Source organism: Orcinus orca, chromosome 1 (genome assembly GCF_937001465.1).
Source record: "Orcinus orca chromosome 1, mOrcOrc1.1, whole genome shotgun sequence".
NCBI lineage: Eukaryota > Metazoa > Chordata > Mammalia > Artiodactyla > Delphinidae > Orcinus > Orcinus orca.
In genome coordinates this window covers 137,084,003-137,102,583 of record NC_064559.1, presented here as the reverse complement: position 1 = coordinate 137,102,583, position 18,581 = coordinate 137,084,003, and the positions used below count along the sequence as shown (strand labels likewise).

Here is an 18,581-nt window from a genome sequence, read left to right as displayed (position 1 = left end):
TCTATTTTTAGTTAAAAAATAGAGTAATATCATTTAAGAGTGTAATAAATTACAGTATTAGTACATTATTAATTAACTAAATTAATACAAAAAGCACTTAATTTTAACAAATTCTCACTGTTTAAAATTTTCATGTATCTGGGTCAGTTAAGTCACCAAAGCTATATTCTTTCTAGAGTTTGTAGGAATGAAAAAATAAAATGATTGTTTAAAATAAAATCAGAGTTGTCCATGAGGAAGATCATACAGGCCTCAATATACTTTTCTTTTCCTTGCCAATTTACCCAAATTGACTAAATAACTAAGCAAGTGCCTAATATCCACTTTCCATTGTTCTATATAGCCTCAGCCAAATCGTCCATGCCAGAATTAAGACTCAAATATAGGCTTCTTGAATTCCAGTTCACTGAGTTAAGGAACTAAAGGAAGTTGTTTAAAACCAACTATTTTATTTTATTTTTTCAATATCATCAGTATATAGAAAAAGGAAAGGATCCAGAGTATTTTTTTCTACTAAACTTTATCGTATGCTCATCATGTATATAATAGTCATGCACTAAGCACTTTACATGTGTTCTCATTTTACCCACAACAACCTATGTAGCAAGAATTATTATTATCCTCACTTTTAAGTTTCTGATATTGAGGCTCAAAGTATGTAAGGAACTTGCTCAAGGTCACGTAACTGGTAGGCACTGGAACCTGGGCATAAACCCAGGATTCTGGCTCCAGAATACCTGTGCACCACTGTCACTGGGTATGTTAGAAGAGGAAATTTTGACTTTACAGTATTCTTGGGCTTCCCTGGTGGCGCAGTGGTTGAGAGCCCGCCTGCCGATGCAGGAGACATGGGTTCGTGCCCCGGTCTGGGAAGATCCCACATGCCGCGGAGCGGCTGGGCCCGTGAGCCATGGCCGCTGAGCCTGCGCGTCCGGAGCCTGTGCTCCGCAACGGGAGAGGGCACAGCAGTGAGAGGAATTCAGGAGAGAAGCATGAGGCATCATATGGGAGAGAGGGGAGGGTCTGAAAATCTGTATAAGAAGCTTTGAGAGCAAAACTGCAGATTAGAGCTTTCTTATGTAGAAACACTGAATCAATCCTAGCAGAAGAGGGAAAAGAAGCGCCATAATGAGAACAAGGGAATTCAGTAAAAATCTACATACTAAATGGTGAGACAGCAACTCCCCCCCTCCCAAGAACCTCTTTGTATCATTTAACTCCAATAACAGTGGCAACCAGGATTATATTCTACAAGTAAGAAATTGAAGGATTCTTCTCTAAAGAAACTGGACAGCCTTAGACACTTGCGGTCCAACAACGAGATGGTCAGCAATGTTCATTTATGACGCTCTATGTAGAATATACCAGTTAACAAGCCCACCCATGCAAAAAGAGTTTCCAAGCATAATTTTATTGCCTTGCTTTTAAATGATAACACAGGTAATATAGACTTATGAAGAATTTTTCCAACATAATAGACCAAAGCAAACCAAAATTTGTGGGAAACAAAGACAATACAGGGAGCAGAATAAAAGTTCAAAAAAATTTTTATCTTTGGAAAGCTGAGTAGATATTATATCAAAGAAACAAGAACAAAATGTTTTTTTTTTCTCCCTCCCTCCCTCCCTTCCCCCAAAATGTTATTTTTTAAGACGCAATCTGAGTGAAAAATCTCTTAAAATTTTAAATGCAGCACAAGTAAATAATTTAAATATTTGGGAATAGTGACTCATGAAAATCTGATATAAAATGTAAAGAAAACAAAAATGGGAAATCGGAGCTAAAAATAAGAAAATACGGAGTTCAATCCAGATCCGATATCTGACCAATAGAACTTATAGAAAGAAGAAATAAATATGTCAGAGAGAAAAAAACTAACACAGGAAAATTCCCAGAAAAATGAAAGATATTTCCCCATTGAAAAGGCCTAATGACTACTCATCAGAATAACTTGAAAAAACACGTTATTGCAAAATTTCAAAATATCAAGGATAAACAGCTGATCTTAAGGTTTAAAGTGGAAAATTAAAAGGTCATACATAAAGAATCAAGAATTAGCATAACATCAGATTTTTTAAGTGCAAGCCAGAAGACAATAGATGGAAGTCTTTAAAATTCTGAGAGACAACTATTTACAGCCTAAAATTCTATACCCACCCAAACTACCCTCAAGCATATGGGTGAAATAAACACATTCTCAGAAATGCAATGATGCAAGAAGTATAACACCTAAGTACACATTCTCAGGATGCTATTGGATGATATGCTCCACTCAAATTAGGAAATGGACAATGCAAAAGGAAAATATGAGTTCCAAGATACTGGATCTAACACAGATGAGAGGCATCAAATTTACAAGAAGCTTAGACAGCTACCAATCCATGGCAGAACAGAATCTTAGCTTCCAGAAGAAATATCTCCAAGAAAAAAAACTCAAATGGTTAGAGTATTTGGTGTATTTGTAAAAAAATATTTTTCAAAGAAGTTTTAAAATTCTTTTGGAGTATCTAAGAATTAGTCATAGTGCCATAGAAAACAAAACAAACAACAACAAAAAAAGGAGGAAAACTATAGAGGATAGAAGAAAAGAAGAGGGTGAAGAGGAGGCATAGAATGGTGTAAAAATGTTAAACTCTCTTCATCAAAAATAGGAAGTCAATACAATATACAAGCATATTATTAAGAACTATGGAGAGTAAAACCAAAAGAAAGTTTGGGTAAAGGATTGCAAGACTAGGTAAGGTCAAGGGATATTATTTTCTGTTATATATTTTGTAGCACAACTTGACTTTTTAAACTATATACTTGTATTACTTTTTTTTAAGTTTGGGCAACTATCATAAGCACCAATAAATATTTATATTTATTTCTGAGAAGTCTAATTTGGGATCATCTCTAGCTCAAGTATACATATTCAGCAGTATTAAGGTTGCAAATGATATTTGTAATCACTATCAAATCACAATTTCTCTGAAAATGTTTTTATAACCTCCTGATTAGATATTATATTATTGTATCATGCCAATTCAACAATAAACTATTTTAGGAAAACAGTACTTCTAAGTTTCTAATAACATACCACTACTTTCATTTCATTTTTGTGCTCAAAAGTACTAAATTTTATAAAGTCAAAGAGGTTTTTAAAATATTTTTTTTGTTAAGAACTCAAAATAAAATTTTATGAAGTCTGAAAAGATGTTCACCCTGAAATAAAAAAGCACATTTTGTATTCTGTAAATGAAATCTTAAGGTTGAAAGAAATATTTCTTTCATTTACTCCTTTCATTGCTTCTGACTTTTTTAAAAAAAAATCTATTAATAAATATTCAGCTTTCCTTATATCTTTCTTTGGGTTTTTAATATTTGGATAATGACACATTTTGTAAATTATTAAACTCATAACACTAACAGATGACAACTGTAAAGCAAAGGGTATGTGTAATGGAAAGAAGTAGGGGTTTTTTTGATGTTTTTTTTGGGTCAGACTTGACAGGCCCAAATTCAGCTCTTAGCTGGGCAAGCCCCTTCCTTGGGCCTCAGTTTCTTCATCTATGATACTACCCTACAGGTTCATTACGAGGATTAGAATCACATATGTAAAATTCCAGCAAATGACAAGACACAAAATAGATATTTAATAATGGCAATTATCCTCTTTATATTCTCTCTTGTCCAAGAGGCTTAATTTTAAAGAATTTGTAGACTTTATAGTCTAAATACCTGAGTTCAAATCTTGGATCTTCCATTTATTAGCCTGCAACCCTTGGGGTAGTTATTTCTTCTTCTTAATCTTGGTTTCAGCAATTCATGGGCATAATTATAAAAACCCTGCAATGAGGTAGTGATGAAGAAAATGTATATTCTACTAGCACAGTGACTGGTAACATAAGTTCTCAGAAACTAACAGTAATGATAGCAAGAAATTAAGAGAGTTTCTCTCCTCTTCTTGGCTACTTAAAGCAAACTAAAGCAACAGAAATGACTTGGTCAAAAATAGCATTTATGAAGTTACATGTGACCTGATTTAATGATCTTCCCATAAAAGACAGTTAGAAAATGCCTTCCGTGATACCTTTTAATTCATATATGTGGTATTCGACAATACTTAACGTTATGTCCGTTGGTCAATTTGGTCAATAAATAGAGTACCACCCCCTCCTTTGTGCCCTCTCTCTACCTACATGTATTTTGTTTACTTGTCTTTTTCTACTATTATTTGATTGACTAAATTGACAAGTGACACCTTGAATTGGTCATTGAATTGAAAAGTTGGTTCTGTCAAATGAATAATTTGGCAGCCCTGCTGATACAAAGCAGAGGAGGAAAAAAAAAAAATCAGGACCACGGTGATATTTTCTGTAGATCCAGCTTCAGGGTTTTTCTCTTTGACTTTGGCTTTTTTTTTTTTTTAACCTTTGACAAAGGCACTTGTTTTTTCACTTTGGGGCCAGACGCATTACCTTATTCACATTTCAATCACTGGCAATTAGGATATTATGGTGGCAAACAGAAAATATTATTTAAATGTTGTTTAATAAATGAATAAATTAGGGTGTATATAGATTCCCCAAACTCTATCACCATACCACCAGAGCAACTAGATAGCAAGCAAAAACAAAACAAAACCTTCAACTACTTTCTAAACCTCTCCATTTGAATTAAATGAAATCCCAAGCCCCCTGGTATTCACATTTTATTTTGTTTCTTAATGATGTAAATTTAGACGGAACATTTAGTATATGCCTGTGTTGTTTCAAGAAGTGCAAAGGTAATTCAGTCACAGTTTGCCACCCCCAAGAACTCCCACTTAAAATGAAGTCACAAGCAAAGCCTTTGTACTATACAAAACTTCTCTTTTACAGAGAGTGTGCTTAAAAAGGTAAGCAATTTCACAGACAGAAGATATGAGTAATTCCTTAAAGGTCATATTTCCCCCAAAATTGGTTTCTTCACCCTTACTTTCTCATTGTACTGGGTAGAATTTTTTATTGTTTAATGTTGAATTTAAGGTCATGACAACCTGAAAAGTCATGCACTTTTGCTGTCTGGAAGCTGACTTTTTATATAAGTAAATAAGTAACAAGGTAACATTCTTACCTTGATCTTGTGCATGAACAGCACCCCCTGACACACATAGTACAATAAAATGAAGAAGCAGTTTCCTAAAAAAAAAAAACAATTGGGAAAAACTTAGTTGGACATTTATGACCTATAAATCATAAAATTCAAAATGAACTCTAGTGCAAGATTAAGAATTAAGCTATTATTTTAATTAACACAGTATTTTAATACTCATTGGTCAAAAGCAAGGGCTCTGAATTCAAGTTCCAGCTTTGCCACTTACTGTGTGTCTTGGGCACCCTTTATATTACTCTGTGCCCTAGTGTCTCCATCTATTAAGTCTATCTCATAATGGTGTTTGAATATTAACTAAAAAACTTCATGTAAAGTACCCCAAACAGTACCTGGCACACAGGAAAAACTCAATAAATGTGAACTAGTACAGGTGAAATTATTATTAGCAGTATATATTATGTCAAATCACCATACATGTAATTTTACAAAGTATTACAGATTGGCACAAAATACAACTTATAGTCACTTAACCACAGTGATTATAAATTGATGAAACCAGTTATTTGCTTAAATGTTTTTATATAAAATCTATTTGCAGATCATATTCAAATCATTCGCACTAGATTCACGACTCGTTGGTTCTGAAAATACTAACGACCTGTAGATGTCAACACTGACCACTGTGATTAGCAGTAATTGTGAACACAGTACTCAACCACTACAAATCAAAATATTCATTCACATTGATTAGCAAGGTAAAAATACTTTGTGATTTTTTTAGTTTAACCAAACTTTTGATAGATTTTATTGATTAGTCTTCATAATTGGCTTTACCTACCAACTGAAAATCAGAGATAGTTTCAAAAAGTAATGACGAGCATACTGAAAACTATTTTATTACCTAGTTTTTCTTGCCAATATAGACTGATTCTGTTTAGTCTAACTCAGACTCCTCAAATGACATTTCTGAAAATACATTTCTGCAAGGAATGATTACAGAACCCTGTGAAAATCATTTTTATTAAGTTCCTGGTGTGCTAGTAGTAATTGGTACATATTCTATTTATCACTATGTTTTTACCTTTATCAACAGTAAGGAGCATGTTAATGTAACAAAGTAAGCCAATATAGAATTATACTATTATAATTGTATGTTTATACACAATATAAAATTATACTATTCTCTTTGCTATAATGGACATATTATTTGTATTAGAATAGTATTAAGCATTTTTTCAGTAAGTGAAAAATGTACATTCTATGGTCATACTTAAAACAGAGCACAGCTTTTATAAGACTTTGATAGAATACTTAACAATCATTAACTCTACAAACTAATCAACTGAATCATTATAGAAATTTCAACTGATATGGGCAAATAGCTGGACCATATATTTTAATGAAGCCTATAAAAGATTCCCATATATGGTGTCATCCATGAGATGGTTCTCAAATGTTAGTTTGCCAAAGAACCACCTGAGGCTTTTTTGAAAAATCCAGATTCCAGGCCGTCCCACAGTGACTATGATTCATAAATTTGAAGTGGATCCTCAGCATGTATACATTTTTAACTAGGTGATTCTAATATTGATTGCATGTGCACCAAACTCTGAGGAAAAACAATTTAGAACATTTACTATTGATAGTTACATTGAACTTAAAATAACCTAATATTTTGCTTAAATCACATGTATCTAATTTTATGACGACACAAATAAGATTTGACCCTTTAAAAAAAAATCCTTTTCTACTGCTCTAGATCATGATTTTCAAACATGAGTGGGTATCAGAATCACCTGGAGGGCTTGTTAAAAATTTCTCAGGCTCCACCCTGAGAGTTTCTGACTCAGTAGGTCTGGGGTGGGACTCAAAAATTTGCAATTATAACAAGCTCTCAGGCAATGCTGATGATGCAGATCTGGGGAACTACACACCCAGGACCACTGTTCTGGAAGAGATGATGCTCAACAGATGATATGAGGCCTACTTGTTTTGCATCTTTTTACCGGAGCTGCATAGTGGAATCACCTGGTGATTTTTAAAAACTACTAATACTTGGGTTCTTCCCTCCCCACCCCCACCCTCAGAGATTCTGATTTTAATTTGTCCCACAGGGATTTTTAAACACTTCTCAGGTGATTCCAATGTGCAACGTTGAGGACCACAGTGTGAAATGAAAATAATTTCCTTGGGTGCTCCAGGATGGATCCCAACGGGGTCTAGAGTTTGAGTAAAAGGAGGCTCTTTTCCTTTCAAATTTCTATTTTCAACTGGCAGGACGTACATCGGTAAGACTAGAAAATAGCTCAAGATTCCGGTCACTGAAGGACAGTATATCAGAATTATGCTGTTTTAACAGAAAATGCAACATGAAAGGATGCACTTCTCACCTGGCCAAAGTAATCTGGCTCACTGAGAGTTTAGAAATAACCCACAGGCACTGTTCCATCCAGAATAAAGCTAACTAGTGAAGAGTACAGTAACTAGCACTATTCACGCGGCAATTCAGCCAACTCAGACTTTCCCATGACCTCAGGGGAAAAAAATGGAAAATAAAGTTCTATTCTAGATATGTTAACAAGTCTACTCCTGACGTGAGGCAGGAAAACCTGAACACATCAAACATCATCCCTCAGCCAGGTGATTTTAGGAGATTATGACAAATCAGTTAAGCCACACCTTAGGTAAGCGCACCTATGTACTAATTTGATGACTAAGAGAGAGACCAATGATATGAAATAGTGATCTTCTTTCTCTTTTTCTAATTCTGCCCCAAACTTCTGGCCAACTGTCGGGCTATACCCCACAGGCCGGCAAGCCTCAGAGTTGCCCAATCTCTAAACTGAAAAAAGAGCCCCAAAACAGCGACAGAGGAGACATCAACGGTTTGTTGGATAGGAGATCTTACAAGTCTGAAGCAAAAGGTCCTGGAGCAACACCCGCAGCACCGTACCTAGCAGACAGCAAGCAGGACAAAACAGCAACCTTCCAGAAGGAGAAGGAGGCTACTATTTATAGGGAGGATTGACATCAGGTTGGCTCATCAGTTACCAGGGAAACCAGCGGCTGGGGACAGGTGGGCAGTTACTAATTAAGTCCTATAATTAAGAAGATTGGATAGTCATGTGAGTGAAGCAGGGCCTGGTCAAGCAGGGGATTTACAGAGAGCAAGAGAACAGCCATCTTGAATGGCCTGACCGTACAACTAAGGAAGAGCAGGAAAAGTCAAGTTCCTCACCAGGTGTTCAAGGCCCTTATCATTCAACTTCAACCTCTTTTCTTTTTTTAGCACTATGGACCAATTACATCTGACATCCCAAAGCTCCAGCCATATCATGTTATTCTCTACTCCATGGACAGACCTTGTAAGTGCCTGAAAAGCTCTCAGTCTCCACCTGTCACAATGTTCAGTATCATCAAAGCCTAATTTGAATACGTGCTCCATGAATTTTCCCATCATCCCTAAAGAGGACTGGATCTTTTCCTCACCTCTGTACTCTTGATACTTTAATTTTAACTGTATTATAGCCCATATATGTTGTACCTTTTTTCTTTGTTTTTTGTTTGTTTGTTTGTTTCTTTATTTTTCCAGTTCGCGGGCCTCCCAATGCTGTGGCCTCTCCCATTGCGGAGCACAGGCTCCGGACGCGCAGGCTCAGCGGCCATGGCTCACGGGCCCAGCCGCTCCGCGGCATGTGGCATCTTCCCGGACCGGGGTACGAACCCGTGTCCCCTGCATCGGCAGGTGGACTCTCAACCACTGCGCCACCAGGGAAGCCCTGTTGTACCTTTTATGATTAATTAGTAAGTAAATATCTGAGCAAGTAACAGGTCTTCACCTTTTATCAATTTCTTACATAAAATTGACACAATAAATATTTTTAAACAGGAACGGAATAATAGTAAGATCTCTCAATGACTGAGGAATTCAATTCTTCCCTATGAACCTAATTCTTTTAACACTTAGGAAAAGTAAAGTAAAATAAGGGTACTTTTGGTTGGATGTCCAAAGAGGGAAAGAATAATTTTTTTTAAAAAAATTCTGCTGTGGTAGGGTAAGTGGAAGTCTTCTTTTTCATTTTAACTGTTTTTTCTCATCTCTGAAGTTGGAACACAGAGAAGAGATCAAGCTTAACTGATATAATCAGGTTGATAAAGAGCCCAACTCTATCACTGAATAAAATGGATGTCTAATGAATCCAAGCTTTCTGGGAAATGTCTAGTTGAGCTGGGCTTGTTTATTTCTTTGCTTTTGCTCCCCCCTCCCCATGATATTACATTTATGATACATTTACTTAATTAAGAAAAAAATATCACATTTCCACATTAGCAGATGATAGAGTTCTCAAGGGTAGCAGCTGTGCTTTGGGCTTCTCCGCTGTTGTGTTGTGCATATCATGCTAGACATGCTGGAGTCCTTAAATAAGTTAAAATTAAAACTATTAAGTTGTTGCAGAGAAAACAACATGGTTAATAAGAAAATAACACTAGACTAGGAGTCAAAAGGCTAATCCTGGTTCTATTTCAAACTCATTCTGTGACCTTGGGTGGGTTATTTCAAGTTTCTGAGTCTTAGCTGACTCATCTATTATGTGATGACATAATATAAATTTTATATTTTGAATTCCAAATATAAAACCCCCAAATTTGTGTGTATGGCAGAATCCTAGTAATATACTGGCATTAGAGGACAAAAATCAAGCTACGTTCTTAGCAAGATGTTGTATAAATCACTATATATAAAGGGCATGTCATTTAACCACAGCTGGGGAAAGGTCCTCTTACAGTTCTGGCCAATTCTTTTTTAATTAAGTAACCTAAAATAGTCAACTTTGCTAATTTGTTCATACATTTAGTGTACCCTAATAAAAAGTCTAGTTAGTGTATTAAATATGAATATTTTTCAAATATTCAAACCATGCCTGTTTTTGTTCATTTTTTTGTATGTCTGAACCATGTGTCATTAATATAAAGTAACAGAAGTACATATACTCAGACATTTAACAAAATCAGACCAGGTCTGAAAGAAGTTAACAATATGGTAAGAAACATTCAATAAATGTTCAGCAAATATAACCCATAATATTACTGAGGATATATAACAAAATGTGAAATACTCTGTGTGTCTGGTCTGCTAGCCACATTTTCAGTTTGACATAAGCCACAGTCAAAACATGACCAGACACGTGAAGGGTGAAGGCCTCGAGGGGATCAAGCAGGAAATAGATATCTAAAGACCATACTGAGAATATTTAAGGAACTAATATCCATCCCAGGCATCTTCCCTAAATAATTCTTAGAGCCATTCAACTTTCTCTTTATCTGAAGGGTTTAAGTTACTTCAGGGGAATTTCAGGCATCTTTTTGTTTAGGGCACCCATGAGACTTTCAGGTTTTATGATATATGTCCTCAAGTTACTGATGCTCATTCCTACACAGGTTCAATTTGTGAATAAGAAACTTTTTTTTTTTTACTGAATTGGCGATTTTCATTTAAACCAATTGGAAAAAGTAGACTAATCTGAAAAACATACATGTAATATACGTCAAGAATTTCAACAATTTCTATCACACTGCGTTTACAAGCCAAAAAATTCTCTAAGTCATGACAGCTTTACAGATTTTGCTCTTTACTAGCTGCTAAGATCCAGTAATAGTAAAATTTCTGTACTTTGTTCCCAAAATAACTGAAAAACGGTTCTTATCCTAGCAGTAGGGAGTAAAGTGTTGTCAAAAACTTATACACAATGAATTCAACTCAATAGGTACTTGTATAACTAATCTAGTGTGAAACATACTAGAACTTTTGGTTAAATTCCAAGCATACAGGCAACTCATGAAATGCAAAGGAGATAAATATGCTTGAGGACTTCAAGTGATCAAAATGCCTAGAGTCCAGTCAGTAGCAGGGAAGAAATATACACTTAAAATAGTCTCTCCTTGCAGTACCACAGAGATTGTTAAACTGATTACTGCTTAGCTTAGCAAAGTTTCTGGCATACACTACTGTGAAATAAAGATTTTTGAATGAATGAATGTATCAATCTTCAGTCAATGAGACTACCAGGTGGTCTTGAGTTTCAACAAATATATAACTTCTCTGACATTTTCCACCTGCACACTGACCCCAAGATCAAAAAGCCAGGTGATCCTAACCTCTATTTATTTAGCTAAGAAAGTAACGGCTTTGCATGATCTAGTCTCTGTTTCTCTCTCCAGATCCAGCTCCAGTCACTTCTCCCCTAGAATGTGTGCCCCAACCAACTTCCTTTCTTTCAGGCCCTCAAATGCACTGTGCTGTCTCACCTCTGAGCCTTTTACTTTTCTGTCTGTAAAGCTCCATGCCTTTTCCACTTAGGTCTGACTCTAGATTTCATTGCCTTTGGTCAGCCTTTCCTTCCAGTAGTACTCCTCCCGACCTTTCCCAACTACCAAGACTGTTAGATGTCCTTCTGTGTATACCCTTATCTCATTTTGTTATACTTGGTTGTTTCATTGTCTGTTTCCTATACTAAACTGGGCACATTGGGAGGGCAGCAATTAGGCTTCTGTCTTGCTCAATCATTGTATCACTTCTGCCTAGAACCATGCTAGACACTTAACTGGAGCTCAGTAAACATTTGCTGAATAAATGAGTAAATGATGAGTGAATGAATGGCAGACTGTTAGCCTTTTATGAGAATGAAAATGAAATCGTCTTTACTTCACTTCTTACTCAGAATTACAAATTCTAAAACAAGTCACAGTTGCAAAGCATGGCAAGGAAACTAGTACAGCTGTTCAAATTCCCATAATAAAATTTATTATTCTCCTGCAGCTTCACCGATTACCAAGCAGAATGTATAAATAACACTCAAAATTACTTTCTATAAATTACAATTCCTCTCCCTGAGACATCAGTTTACTTTAAACATTTATTTGAATGCAAAGATAACTAAGCAACTTTAAAAATAGAATTTCATGCTAGCTAGGAAATAGATGTTTATATACCAAACTTTGTTTCCCCCTTTGGTTACAGAAACCCTTTAATGACCATAATAGCCTGCCTGGGAGACTTTCCGACAACATGTTAAATCAATCTATCTAACACTGACTCTTGGTTTTAATTTTTGTTTTTTATTAATTCCACAAATTCACATTAGGTAATCTAACTAAAAGCAGCCCTTTGAAATAAAATGTCTTTAAGGATCTAGTTTTAAAACTGTAAATGTTTCTGGGTGACCAATCAGAATTGTGATTTTAAAAAAACTGCTCTGGGCTTCCCTGGTGGCTCAGTGGTTGGGAGTCCGCCTGCCGATGCAGGGGATACGGGTTCGTGCCCCGGTCCGGGAAAATCCCACATGCTGCGGAGCGGCTAGGCCTGTGAGCCATGACCGCTGAGCCTGCGCGTCTGGAGCCTGTGCTCTGCAACAAGAGAGGCCACAGCAGTGAGAGGCCCGCGTACCGCAAAAAAAATTAAAAAAAAACTGCTCCTGCTCTCACAAAAAACATCACCACAAAAGGATGGTGGAAAGTTACAAAAGGATGGTGGAAAGTTAAAATCTCAGGGATTTCATGGGGCACTCTAAGGTTTAATTCAGTGGCCTGACATTATCATCAGCTAATCAGCTGCTTCTCCTAAGTCCCTTTCCCTATGAGGCCGGTAGCATTAATTTCAAACTAAAGAACTCTTAATTCTTTACAGAAACTGGATTTTTTCAAGAAACAATTTTCTCAGCTCAATCAGTAACTACCTTTCCCTACTTTGCATGTATGTGATTGGAGCTGTGAGGGGCTGCGATCTGATGTAATCTTGAATTACCATTAATTTTCTGCAGCCCACCCCCACTGGGAACTGTCATGGAACAAACTGGATATCGCAGGAGGCTGCAAGGCCCCTGGCTGGGAGCCCATCTAGGAGTGCAGGGGAGACCAGAGCCTTCACGCAGGATCCCCTACCCACCCTGATGTCTCTCCACAAGGATTTTATTTTCCCCATTCCACATAGTCTAATTTTTCCTCAGAAGTTCCTCGATGTAATCCATTCTGTTTGGTTTCTCTGCCTCCCTCCCCCCAGTCATCTGGACCCAATTTACAAACTCCAAACTGCCCAAGAATTTATGCAGGGCCTTTTCTAGGAGCGTCTGGAAGGGAAGTGTAAACCAGACAAGACAGGGGCTAGGAGCTGAAGATCTGCTTTAATCTGAGAGGTTGGTCACAACTACCATGGGGAATGTTAGCAACGTGGGCCTCGAGTAGTGGCCAAGGTAAAGCCCTAGGGCCGGAGCTGGCAGGGAGAGCAAGAAGGACACATGGATGGAGGCGGAGGCTGGACAGGACGCAGAGGACCTCACCCACCCACTCCTGGTGGCTCTGGATCCGCGGGTACCCAAGCCTCATTCCAGCGTTCCACCCGCCCTAGACCCTCGGGAAGATGCGCCAGGTCCCTCAGGATACCTTGCGCTCCCCTCCCCTCTTTCCGGGAGGGTCCATGCAAGGGACTTCACCGGAGAAAAGTGGCGAGAAACCTGCTTGGGAAACTAATGAGACCTGCGCGAGCCGCTCTGGGTCAGGTGGCTGGCAGAGTCTGGCCTCTTCTCGGACCCTGGTGGAGAAGTGTCAGGTCTCCCGGGCCCTGGGCACCTCGCCGCACGCACGCGGTTGCTGAGGTTACGAGCTTTCCCGCTCACTGAGTCACGCGCTGCGGGCGCGTGGGGATGTGCATCCTTGTCACTGGGGAAGCCGGCTGCCTGCCCAGGCTTCCAGAAGTCGGAGGAGAGAGGGCGCGAGCCCCAGCCAGGCTCGGCTGCAAGCGGCTGGGAAGCACATGTTCACACAAACACTGCCACAAGGCGGTCTTTCTCCGCACCCCGCCTCCCCTTGGCTGCACGGTCAGTTCTGCCCCCGGCCCTCCTCCTACCTACTCTCCCGAGGGGCAGCCTAGTGGCAGAGAACGACTGCAGTCGCTTTCGTCCCTCCCGCCCCCGGGTCCAGAATCAAACTTGCGTAACCCAATGACCTCTTCCAGGGGGGCCAGGGCAGCCAGCCAAGGCCATGCGCCCCACCCCACCCCCAATGTACGCGCTTTTCCGAGTGAGGCAGTGGGAGCAGGTACAGCGCCCAAAGAGAAGGTGGGGTGCCAGCCAGGGTCGGCTCGAACACTCCCCGGGAGCAGCAGCCCCGCCCCCTCCCCGCGTCCAGCCCCTTCCGCAGTGACACTCCAGTGACCAGGGCGCAGCCTGGGCCCCAGATGGGCAGCACGCTTGTTGGCCTCCTAACAACTACAGGAGACTGCCGCTGAGTCCCACGAGTCCAGGAGGGCCCTGATGCCCGAGGTTCTGTGGGCACCCTCTCCCCCTACCCGGCAACCCTGCCCTCACGCCTGTGCCCAGGTCCAGGCTTCGCGCACAGAGCCCAGGGGACACCTAAGCGCCCCAGCAATACCCAGAGTGCACGCCCCGAGAAGCACCGCAGGGAAACAGGACCTCAGCCAGGGCTCCGAGGGAGGAGAAGGGAAGGAGGGCGCGAGGGCGACGGGAGCTAGAGCCTGGGCTGGCGTCCGAGTCCAGCTCCGGAGCTGCGGGAGCCACGGCCGCCCGCGTCGGGCCGCGAGCCAGCGAGCTTCTCCTCCAGAGCCGCAGTATCTCTTTAGCATAAACTGTCTGAGAGACCCACTGGCAGGAGGCTTCCTTTCAAACACAGTATTTTACAAATTGAGGAGACAACAGGAAGATGCCACGGCTGTTCAGCGACTCCCAACTTCAAAAAAGTGCCAGGGAGCTGGTGCACAGATCTCCAACGGGCTCAGCGGATCCAGGGGGTGGGGAGAGGGGGTGCTCTAACCCCTGCACTGGCGTGTGGGCTACTTACGTTTTTGCTGTGTGGGAGACCTGTCCACGCCTTGTCCTGCGGGCTCCTAAATGCATTTGTATGCATTTGTCCGTACGGCGAAGCGCTAACGGAAAACAGAAGCCAGCTCCGAACTGCTAAGGGTGCAGGTACTGTCCATGAAAAAGGGGGGGAAAATCACATGAAAACGATGCTCCAAAACCTCAACAATAACCACAAGGGGGGGGGGGGAGATGGGAAGGAGGAAAGAAATAGCACCCGGAGGGTAGGTAGCTAGGCTCCCTAGCTCGGTAACAGACAAGTCCGGGGGGAGTCCTGCCCTGGGAGGGCGGGCGAGGAGACCTCACGGGCAGGCGGCGGGGCGCCGGCAGAAGCGGGAGCTCGGCTGCGAGTGCAGCCCTCGAGTTCACTTGCGGTTCAAAGACGACTCCGTGACTCCAGTGGAGTCCTCTGCTTTGGGCCTGGGAGGAGAAAGGGGTGGGGGGAGGGAAGGAGATGAAGTGGGGGAGGAAGTCCTTGGAAACAACCCGCGCTGGAACATTTGTCATACAAGTACACACACCCACTTCGGAAATGTAGTCCGTGCGAGGGGACCGGTGGCAACTGCAGGCGCTCGGCGTTGACTGACGCCGGCTGCTTCCCCTGGAAGAAGTGGAGCCAAGCAAATCCGGCCGGTGTTAAATTTCACCGCTCACTGACTTGCAATGACGTCACCAAACGTAGTGCACACCTCCCCCTCCGCCCCGCAACCTTCCCCCCACCCCGCGCCCGGCTGGGGCGCCCCTGTCCGCAAGCCCCTGGGCCCGCCGCGCCTGGGGCGCGCTCGCAGCCGCCCAGGCACAGCTCCGACCCTCTCGCTTCCCACGCTGTACTCCCTCGACATTCCCGAAGCTTGTAGGTGACTAGTAACCTTCCTCCAAGTGTCCATGTACCGTTTCCTTTTTCAGCAGTCCCCAATTTGATGTTTTCTCTCTTGGGTGTCTCCCATTCCCCCTTTTCTCTATCCTCTTCACACACACCTTCTGAAATCACATTTAGCTCAGCGGAGTCCTTCACTGTCCTCCGACTCTCTTGCTTTTTTTTGCAGCTATGCTTGTGGCCTACGTCGTATTATTAATTGACCGCAAAAAGTTCTCATTAATTCCTTTCCTCCCCTTCATTCTTTCCTTTCAGTCTGTCCCCGTACTACTTTCTACTGATTTTTCTCTTCTGTAATCCACTTTTCTGCCCTCTGCCTTTCTCCTGCTTACAAGCGTGGACTAATGGTCTGCAGTTATGCAACAAAAGCATAGGAACACACCTCGGCCTTACCAATTTGAATACCTTCTCCAATGTTTGTAATAAATTTCTTTTTCGATGTAAGTCCCCATTCTCTCCACAGCCTCTTCATACTGAGAAGTCTACTTTGAAGAAAAAAAAAATTTTAATTCTGCTTTTATCCTTCTCATTAATAAGACTGGAAATTCCAGAAGGCCAGGGACCTATTATCTTGCTCATCATTGTATTTTCAGCACCTAAAATAGTATTTGGTATGTCTGTTTAATGAATGACTGCTGTATACCAGTGAATATCACTTCTCCAATTTTTCCTTGTCTATACTGTGCACCATCCACAGCTAATGACCCTTCCACAGGCTGAAAGGCATCCCGCATTACATACACACTATAAAAGTTAAGGTGACCATATTAATGAATGGAAATGACTGGTGTGGCCCTTGGAATCTGGAGGATTTTTTCCTCTAAGAACACAGTTTAATCCATCTTCCTCTTCCTCAATTTTTCAACTTTCCATCTTGAAATGATTGTAGATTTACATAAAAGTTGCTAAAAAAGTAAAGAGAATTCCTGTATAGCCTTCATCTGACTTCCTCTAATGTTAATATCTTACATAACCATGGTACAATGATCAAAACCAGGAAATTAACACTGATACAATACCTAATCTAGAGACCTAATCTATAGATCTTATTTAAATTTTGTCAGTTTTCCCAAATGTCCATTGTCTTGTCCAGGATCTCATCTAGGGTCCTGCACTGTTGTTTAGTTACTTAATTAATTAATTAACAAAGATATTAAATAAATTGCCATATCTCCTTAGTCTCCTGCCCCCTGTGGAATTCCCTGTCTTCTTTAATCTTTCATCATTTTGACAGTTTTGAAGAGCACAGGTCAGTCATTTTGTAAAAGGTCCCTAAATTTGGATTTGTGTGATGTAGTCCCACGATTCAGGTTTTGTATTTTCAGCTAAAATACCACTGAAGTGATGTTGTGCCTTTCTCGGGGCATCGTATTGAGTATACGTAATGTTGATGTGTTTTATGACTAGTGATGCTAACTTTGATCACTTAGTTAAGGTGTCACATGCCGAACAGCCACTGTAACTACCTGCCCCCCCCCAACTTTTGTAACCAATAGCCATGGCTTTCTGGAATCCTCCTAGAAACCCAGAATCAAGGGAAGATATTCATTCTTAACCTGAAGAATTTCTACAGTATTCTATTCCTACAGTATGTCTATTTTTGACTACTGGTCAACTAAAAAATGACAAGTAATTTGGTTTGGTGGAAAGAATAGACTATGAATTAAGCAGATCTCAAGTAACTCACCCAATTTCTGTCTCCATTTCCTCTTCAATTACTTAAGGATTAAAAATATTTTTTTTCTGTTCACAATGTTGATCAATATTTGAAAGCTGTATGAAATGGAATTATCATTAAAATGTATCTCAGGTTCTTTGAATATAAGAAGAGAATATTTGCTAGTTAGAGTTACTAGAGCCCTTTTCATGCAGAAGCATCCAAAGGGTACGCATACCCTCAAATAGAGTACATTTGATTGTGGGAGAGGAGGCATTTGCCCAGTAAAAAAATAAACAATGTAACGTTTAAGTGATATAGACTTTTTAGGATGGTAGAGTTCAGCATAGATAAAATTATGTAATACAGGTTAACCAAAGACCATGGGATTTAGCTGGGCCTTGAAAAGTGAAGAGGATTTACATGGGTGGAGAAGAGAAAGACAGTATGCTTAGAGGGACTTCCCTGGTGGTCCAGTGGTGAAGAGTCTGCCTTCCAGTGCAGGGGACGATCCCTGGTTGGGGAACTGGGATCCACATGCTTCGGGGCAACTAAGCCCGTAGGCCACAACTACTTAGCCTGTGGGCCTCAGCTATGGAGCCCACATGCTCTGGAGCACACATGCCACAACTAGAGAGAGAAAACGCTGCACACCACAACTAGAGAGAAGCCCGCACGCCGCAATGAAAGATCCCACATACCGCAACGAAGATCCTGCAATTAGGACCCAATGCAGCCAAAAATAAAAACAAATAAATAAATAAAATATTTTAAAAGAAGATAGTATGCTTAGAAATGTTGAGTAGGAGACTAATAGCAATTGAACGAGAGGAAGATATCTGAATTATATTCAGGGGAAAGGAGTAGATTCATCAGCTTGGGTTACAGTTTTGTGCATTAGAAAGAGAGGTCGAGGGCAAACTATGGAAGTCCCTGAATGCCAGGATAAGCGTTCATTCAGTCATTCAATAAACACCTATTGTGTCACCAACTATGTGCCAGGAACTCTTCTAGGCACTCAATTACATCAGTGAACAAAATGCTTGAAAATTCTTCCCCTCATGGAGATTACATTCTATTGTTTAAATTTAATCTATGGCCA

General features: G+C 40.5%; 1 protein-coding gene across 1 annotated transcript in view; it reads right to left on the bottom strand.

The window, feature by feature from the left end:
• Positions 1–15,534, bottom strand: part of COL24A1 (collagen type XXIV alpha 1 chain) — a 392,516-nt gene extending 376,982 nt beyond the window's left edge. The window contains exons 1-2 of the mRNA XM_004262981.3: positions 14,926–15,534; positions 5,098–5,162 (exon numbers count right to left, since the gene is read on the bottom strand). Coding sequence (XP_004263029.1) covers positions 5,098–5,162; positions 14,926–14,981 — 121 coding nt within the window. The 5' untranslated portion in view covers positions 14,982–15,534. The remainder of the gene's footprint in view (positions 1–5,097; positions 5,163–14,925) is intronic.
• Between the last annotated feature and the right edge of the window lie 3,047 nt (positions 15,535–18,581).